The sequence below is a fragment of the Rhincodon typus genome, chromosome 20, assembly GCF_021869965.1.
Source record: "Rhincodon typus isolate 14 chromosome 20, sRhiTyp1.1, whole genome shotgun sequence".
NCBI classification, from domain to species: domain Eukaryota; kingdom Metazoa; phylum Chordata; class Chondrichthyes; order Orectolobiformes; family Rhincodontidae; genus Rhincodon; species Rhincodon typus.
The window spans coordinates 15,513,023-15,521,350 of record NC_063351.1 but is presented as its reverse complement, the minus strand read 5'-3'; the positions used below and the strand labels follow the sequence as shown (position 1 = coordinate 15,521,350).

The 8,328-nt window shown below is 41.1% G+C and overlaps 1 protein-coding gene across 1 annotated transcript in view; it reads left to right on the top strand.

Moving 5' to 3' along the window:
- Nucleotides 1-4,188: 4,188 nt before the first annotated feature.
- Nucleotides 4,189-8,328, top strand: part of hhex (hematopoietically expressed homeobox) — a 7,571-nt gene continuing 3,431 nt past the window's right edge. The window contains exons 1-3 of the mRNA XM_020511554.2: nt 4,189-4,754; nt 6,744-6,922; nt 7,445-7,495. Coding sequence (XP_020367143.1) covers nt 4,394-4,754; nt 6,744-6,922; nt 7,445-7,495 — 591 coding nt within the window. The 5' untranslated portion in view covers nt 4,189-4,393. The remainder of the gene's footprint in view (nt 4,755-6,743; nt 6,923-7,444; nt 7,496-8,328) is intronic.

The following is an 8,328-nucleotide window of genomic DNA, read 5'->3' as shown; positions in this document are numbered from 1 at the left end:
TAGAGAATTATATTCTACATAAAGGTATGTTTTGCGGAAAGGAACTGTTGGCTTGTCTCTGACATCCGTTGAATTTGTTGTCATCGTCCAGGTGGGCGCTGCACGAACCGCAGAAACCAGGACTGCCAACCCAGGCAGATCCAACCCAATTATACTTGGATTCTTGTCTGCCGTTTATTGTGTTATAATTTGCTGGGCCTACGATTTTCAATGGGAACTAAACCAGTTTGTATCACCAGCTTGGGACATGTGCGAATTCAATCTCGTATATCTCCCCCTTTCCAGAGAAGTGTACCTGCGGTGACCTCCGTAATAACCGCTTGGGCATCCCTGTCCACCTGTGACATCTTTCACAGACAAATATATTTCTGTGGAGAAGCCTCTCTCAGTGGGGGGAAAAAATACTCGATGAAGGTACTGCTCCAGGCTTTTTCTTGGCGGGACTGAAGCCTGATCAAGTGTTGACAATGCATAACAGTGGCCTCTCTGCATTTTACAACGCTTCACATGTTATATGGCCCCTAGCACTCTTCCATTCAGAATAGATTACAGTTATCTTTAAGAGGCTGATGCAACCTCGTTTAAACACCGGCGTGTTTTACCAGTGGCGCCGTCCTGACCAACCATCGTTTGACGCACTGGAATCTTCAGCGCGAATATTCTCAGCTCTTTGATTTGGAAAGACTACAACATAATTTATTTTATCTGTCAAGAGCTGTTCTAGGGGCAGGTGCCCATTACGGCGCCAACAGGCAGAATCATTGAACAGTGAGTGTCTTGTAGTGGTTTAAAGAGCCTTCTTCAAAGTCATTCTTCATATCCAGATTTGTCATTCGAAGCAATATAAATTTACCCATGTTTTATGAGCATCAAATGACGGAAAATGACCGATGTTGAAAAGATTTGTAAAAGGCCGGCTGTTTACAAAGTCCAGCGCAGTGTAAACAGAAACTTAAAGTGCAGGGTTCGGGTGAAAACCCCCCACTATAATATTAATTCATTGTTGCCAATCGCGCCAGAACGTCACTTATTTCCTGTACTGGCAGAATTCTATATCCGCTTTCGAGCATTGCTGATCACCAGCAATTACTCACCAGTTTATGATTATATTAAACGTAATACCCCCTCTGTTAAATGTCCTAACTCATTCGGGTCACTACAACAGAAATTCGACTAAGCATCTTGGGATACTGAGGCCACTTGCGGCAGGCCACCATTTCCCCAACTAATGAGCAGTTACATCAGGACATATGCTCGATATACTGTATCGCGGTTCAGATAATATTTATCTAAAGATGTTTGCAATTCTCAGAATTTACTATCTCAATTATTGAGAAGAGGACCGTATATTTCAATGCTGAAATGATGTGAGGGTAAGGCTGAAAAGATTACAACAGATTATTCATTTGCCAGTCAGCTAGAACAATTCTATTGCTCTGTAGTTACCTATAACCTATTAATATCTTCAGCTTATTATCATGAATTCCTTCTGTTTTGTTTTCTCTCTCAAGTTACTGAGTTGAAGCCGATTGAACACGCAATTTGTGTACAGTAGTTACAAGTTCACATCATGGAAATATCAAGACGAATACATCTTACTGCAGCAATAATTTATTTCCAGTGTCTCCGTTTCCGATTGCTCTTGAAAGAAAACTATTTTTAAATATATCTCCGGCATAGCATTTTATTTTTGTGACATGACCTTTAATGGCAGTTTATTGCTATATCGGACTGAATATGTATTTGAAATAAATCATCTGATCGGTCAGAAAACGAGCAAATGGTGTAGATTCTGAATGCCTCTTGCTGTTTTTCACTGGAGGGGTATATACGATTGCTAAGAAGTTCGCCTAATCCGGTTCTGTTTTTAACCTATTGACATTTGCAATTATTATGATTCACCTCCAACAAAAAAAAACAACCCCGTCATCACAAGATGAACAATGAGCTAAAAAGCAATCGTCGTCTGATGTATTATTCGGGTCATTTGACGAATTAAATGATTTGATTGCATTTATCAATGTATTGTCTGATATAATCACTATAGAACGCTCTACTCACTGAGATCTACAACAATCGGTGATAATTACCAGATTGGACAATTAATATTAACTACATCAAACTAAAAGACAATGGCCAGGTTAAAGAAGTTTAAACGTTGTAATTTAATCGATTTAAAGTGGGTCAGAATAACCGTTTCAGTGTTAACTTAGATTAGTTTAATACTTCTGTTATAATCTTCAAGTTACAAGTGGGTCTCTGAGTGTTGAGCAATTCAAAAGGTTACAATATCGTATAGTTTATTCTGGCAATCAAGTTGATCTTCGGGATTATGTTCGTAATCTTTCTTTTAAGAAACAGGCATAGCCAGCGCTACTCACCAAAGAGTGCTGCATTACTTTTCGATCTTATTTGCTTTCTTCCTATCCCTGCACTATTTTCAACATCAACCCACGCTGTAAATTCAGCCAACGAGCTCGCGGGAAAACAGAGCTGAATCGTGCAAATTGAATAAGTGTCCCTACAGAATATACATTGAAGCGTGTTGCATTTTGCGTTCACAGTTTGAATAAAGCCAACATGCTGCTTAGATGAAGCATTTTCACATGCAGTGAGTCAGAACGCTTCTCATCCCAAACATGTGGCGGGATAATAGAAGCAGGTCCTGTTTAGGCCGTGGTAGTATTTTTTGATATAAAGTACAATTAATTAAATTGTTCCATTTTAATTTACATAATGTCGTAATTAGGTCGAAACATTTTATAATAAATGACAAACGAAAGAAACTAACAAATCGTGATTTTATCAGGTGATTAATGTGCAATATTTTAAATTATGAATTTCTGCCTCAGACTGGAATTACTTTACTCCTGTTTTAAGGATTACTATGTGAAATAAGTAAATAAGAAAAAGGCGAATTTACTGATTATAATGATAATTTGAAGGTTTTATGCTTGATATCTGAAGTTACTGTTTTTCTAATATTTTTAAGTATCACTATGAATTAGGCTGTAACTCGCCTTGTGTATTTTGAACGTGTTGCTTGATCAACAATTTAGCAGAATGCCGAAATGTTCAAAATGTCAATTCTCCCCGTGTCGACGTGTTTACTAAAACGACCAAACAACTGTGTATTGGAATTCAGAAGTGTTAGGAGCCACTTACTATGCATTTAAAATAGAGCTATTTCGCAACCTTTCCTTGTAATATGCATTTTCCTTGAAGTACTGTATTACTAACTAATGGAGAAGTGAGAACACTGAAATTGTTAATTAGTTTGCGATGTCTCACTCCCTAAAATTAGCGGTTGAGCTCCAAGGCCGTTTACCATCAGCAGGCAAACGCGAATCTGACAATAATCGTTGTAGAACCTTCACAGTCAGCAACCAATACAACCGAAGTGATGCTTGGTTCTGACACCATTTATGTCCGTTGCACCGAAATGAGGCGGTCACTGTTTACGAAAAACACAAAATACAATTAACGTTAAAATACTTGGATGAAATATTTAAAAGTCTTACAAAAAGAAAAAAAAACCCAAAATCATGTTGAACAATCATTTCTTTTAGTTAGAAGTGCCGTAGGTTTATTTTTCAATCCACCGTTTCAAGAATTTCTTGACCGGATTTGCTGAAGTATTCGGAATGGAAACGATACGTGTGCCGAATTCCCAGCAGCACTCGTGTTAAGGCTGATGTCGGTAGATGCAGGCGCGAGGATTTTTTTTTGCGCTACCAACACTGGCTGAAAATTACAGCCTGTCGCCATCTACAGGGACAGCGGATGTCAGGATTCTACTAAGCCACTATGAACTGGATGGCCTCACTGTTTTGTTTTCTGTAAAGGTGACATTGTTGTTTTTGAGGTGAAACAGTTGTCAAGTGGAACGTACTGCTTTGTACAGATTGCTCATGTGTAGTTGACATAGGCAACATTGTTAGTAAATAAGCGGTCCCTGGCACCCAACCTGACAGTAGCCTGTGTTTCTGATTGTCTGCACACTTTGCTCTTCCTCTGTTTACCTGGGGCGATGCATTTTCATCTCCCTGTCACCTGAAGGTGGGACCCTCACGGCGGCTGCGCATTGGGACGAAAGGGGCAGGCCGACAGGTCCGGGCACGAGCCCCGGGTCGGTAGCCAATCAGCAAGGGGAACGGGGTGGGGAAATTGAAACAGGCGCCGTGGCCCCGCCCAGGCCGATAGAAAGCTCCGGCGGTCCGGAGAGTCGGCGGAACCTTGAGCCGTCTCTGAAAGAATCCCTGCACTAGTATCGCGCCCATCGGAGCCTTGAGCTGCACAAGGATCCCATCCTGAACGCTGCTGAAGGACGGACAGCCCTCCACCCCCTCACACACACACACACACACACACAGAGCACTGGATCGGCGCCGTCATGCAATACCAGCAGCACCCCAGCTCTTCGGCCATGAGTGCGAACCTGCCGCTGTACGCGCCCACACCGATGCAGGCGGTGCACCCGACCCCATTCTACATCGACGACATCCTGGGACGCAACGGGGCTCCTCACCCGACCAGCGTGGCCCCGGGGCCGGCTCTACCGTCCCCAAATTCCTCCTTCACCAGCATCGCTTCCCCGTACCGGACTCCCATCTACGAGCCAACTCCCATCCACCCGGCCTTCCACCACCCAGCGCTGACACCGTACGGCAGCAACGCCTTCAGCGGACCCCTGTACCCTTTTGCCAGGACTGTTAACGACTACACGCACGCATTCCTCCGGCAGGACACCCTGGGTAAGAACCCGTTTTTGATTTCTTCTTGCTGCCAGCGAACGTGCTCCTGCGATTTGTTGGGACTCGGTTCTGTTTTTGTTTTGTTCCAGATGATAGGGGAATTTTGCACGGGGGTGGGGTGTTTGATGGAGATATTCGGTCTTCCTACCAGAGGGTGTTGTATGTATTCCTTTAACTGTGCTGAAGACCTAAGAAAAGTGCACCCCTGGGGACAATTCGAGCAGCGGTTTTCGATCGCTGATTTAAATATAAAATTAAAATCCTTTGCATGATTGGTGTCGATTGGAGGTTCAAGTCCAGAGCTTGTGGAATGATACTTTCGAGTACAGGTTTCTGAACGAAGTCGTCCTTCTTTCTGATGCCACGCAGTGAATATCCAGCAATGCGAATACAGAGCCGAAATCTATTACATTCGTACAAAAGTAATAAAGCGGACCATATCTGAAGATTGCTGTTGCGAGCTCAAAATGAAAATGAAAGAACTGTATTCGCAGTTCATTCTTTTACACTTTACTTCTACCCGGCAGTGTCCCCTGGGAGAAAGGGATTGTCAGTTTTTTTTCTCTTAAAACTAAATCTAATATAGGACGTTGTACTTATTTTTAAAATTGTCGCCAAATTATATGTTCGTAATAGCCGTTCGGAAAAAAAATCGTCTGTAAACATAACGAGCTTTACTTTTGTAAATCCGTTCATTATGTCCAAATCGCACCTTGGGCTAATTCAACAGCTTGTGCTCTGTGTGGTTGACCTTTTTTCGTTCATACAGGAAGTCTTGAGCTCTCGATAGGAGTAAATCTGGTTACAGAGCTGTTAAATGTTTTCCTCTCAGTCAGAAGCAGACTCTTCCCCGGGAGTCGTGCACGCTGCTGATTATTTTATCGACATCCTCAATACAGACATATACAGGAAACACTCGGGTTCTGATAGCCGGGATACGTTTTTCTGATATTGTTCATTTCCTCTGTGTGGGATGTGACTTGATGGCAGCTAAAATAACCAGTTGCTTCCTATTTTTCTTATGGCTGCTTTGTAGCAATTGAAGCGAGAACTGACGCAAGCGAAACTCTCGGAAAAGAACAATTACGCGGAAATTAGAAGGATTTAATTGCGTTTTGATTCTTGCTAAAGTTAATTTTTGAACGCGCTAACTTAGCATGCTCAGCGTCAGGGATGAGAATTTCGTTTTGTCATCAACAAATGGACATTTTCTGGGAAGAAAGCAGTACGCACCAGAATGAATAAAGTAATTTGATAAGCATTAAAAAAACACATGATGAATTTATTTGGCCTTAACTGGAATGTAAATAACATTACGCTGCTTTCTGGTTTACATTCAACTAGACAGAGACTAGCATTTGGATTGTACAATAGACCAGCTGGTCTCCATACGCAGTTTAAAAACTTTAGCACATTTTAAAGATTACTTGTCCTATAATGAACTGTTATATAGAAACCATAAAACAGCCGAGCTCGGCTTCCTTGATTCATTTTTGTCAACGAGCAGAAGGAAATAACAGCCCTTTTGCAAGATAGACCAACAGGAAACACATTGACGGAAATGTTGCCATAGTCCTTAGTTGGTAGGTTTCACACAAACCTTCAGGGCTCGTACGAAATCAGTGTTTTATTGTGAGAAAGAAAAAGAGAGCCCAGACTTTTTCAATGTCCTTGTCTTAACTTGCTTTTAGAGCGTTCATAAATGACCGTCTAAGGATCAACATGAACGCGAGCAAGTTTAATATGAGACAAGTAAACAAGCAATTTATAGACATATTTAGCCTTGTATAAATCTAAGTTATATAGTAATAAAGCATAAATAATTCTGTATTGCCGTCTTCTGTTTACGTCGATCTTTTTTAACAGAAAACGAATATAAAAACCATTGTTCAAATGTCACGTTAAAACCGTGGCTGATCCAATTAACACTTGGCGAAATGAATAAATATTATCATTCTTATTGTTTCAGTTGATTTTTTTTCCCTGCAGGAAAACCGTTGATATGGAGCCATTTTATTCAGAGGCCGCCGCACAAAAGGAAAGGAGGACAAGTTCGATTCTCAAACGATCAGACCATTGAACTGGAAAAGAAATTCGAGACCCAGAAATATCTCTCGCCTCCTGAACGGAAAAGGCTCGCCAAGATGTTGCAGTTGAGCGAGAGACAGGTATATGAACAACTGAAAGTGGAGCGTTTAAAAATATTTGATTGTTGGCATTTTTACACAGGCAGGGTGTGCATAAAGGTTAATTGTACATTGTCTGCATTTTAATAATGCAAATGTTCAATGATTTTAATATTTTTAATATAAGGTAACGCTAATTTCACACACAACCAAAACTAAACAGACTGCCCCGCTTCCTACCACCACCATATAATCTGGAATACTATCTTCAGATCTTTCCGTTCATAAAGTGCTTGCAACTATTTTCAAATTATGATCCCGCTGCATTTTTTTCGTTCATTTTATTTGTTCCACATATTTAATGAGCACTTCCCTGGTCTTCCTCGTTCTGGAGTTGTTGCTAATTCTAACTTATTAGAATTTTTTAAAATGCAAGAACACTATATATTAATTCCAACATATTTCCCTGAAAGCAGCAGTTACGCTGTGTTGTACTTACAGAGATCGTGCAAAAGCTACCCTGTTCGCTAAAGCGCATGGTGTTTTGGTTTTGTTTCTCTGCAGGTAAAGACTTGGTTTCAGAATCGCAGAGCTAAATGGCGGCGGCTGAAACAGGTAACTGGGAGATTCTGCTCCTACCTATTCTCTGTAGAGAAAGACGGTTGTCGTTGTCATAGCAATGAATGTTCCAATGAACTTATCTTTAATGTCGCTGCCTATTATATTTTGTGTGCGGAAGTAATTTGGAAGCTGTTTAACCTCTTTACCTTGATTGAAAAGACAAATAGTCTTGCTGGAATTCAGGATGAAGCACTGAAGCTGCACAAATGTTAAAAGCTTCTAATGTAGTTCCTATGTCAATTATTTTGGCCGTTTCTATTAATTCTCTAGCAATCCCATATGTTGTCTGCCCAATTAATTCTTGCGGACTAACCTAAATGTCGGCAAAGTATCCTGGCAATTCAAGAACATTAATTGTTCCAGCGTTGAACGAGCACACACGAGTAAATGTATTTATAACATTAAGGACACGCGTTACATAATAAACAGGGCTGATTGTATTTCCAGCTTCAAACATAGCCGGTTAGTGCGGAGCCTGATCGGAGCAGGCTACAACATTTGCACCGCAGCTTGGAACTTAGAACTTATCTGCCAAACATGTATGATTTAGAAACATCAATTCGCTGTCATCGTTTATCAGTCAGTTTTAAAGAGGCTGCGGGATCCCGTTTAGAGGGAAGTTCCAGATAGTTGGTTCACACCATGAAAATCAAGTCAAAAGATAACTTTGTCCGGTCCTCGCTGACAATTCCATATTTTGCCGTTTAACCCTTATGCTACTAGTAAACTCCGAAAGAACTGCGGACGCTGTAAATCAGAGGCACAAACAAAAATTGCTGGAAAAGCTCAGCAGGTCTGGCAGCATCTGTGGAGAGAAATCAGAGTTA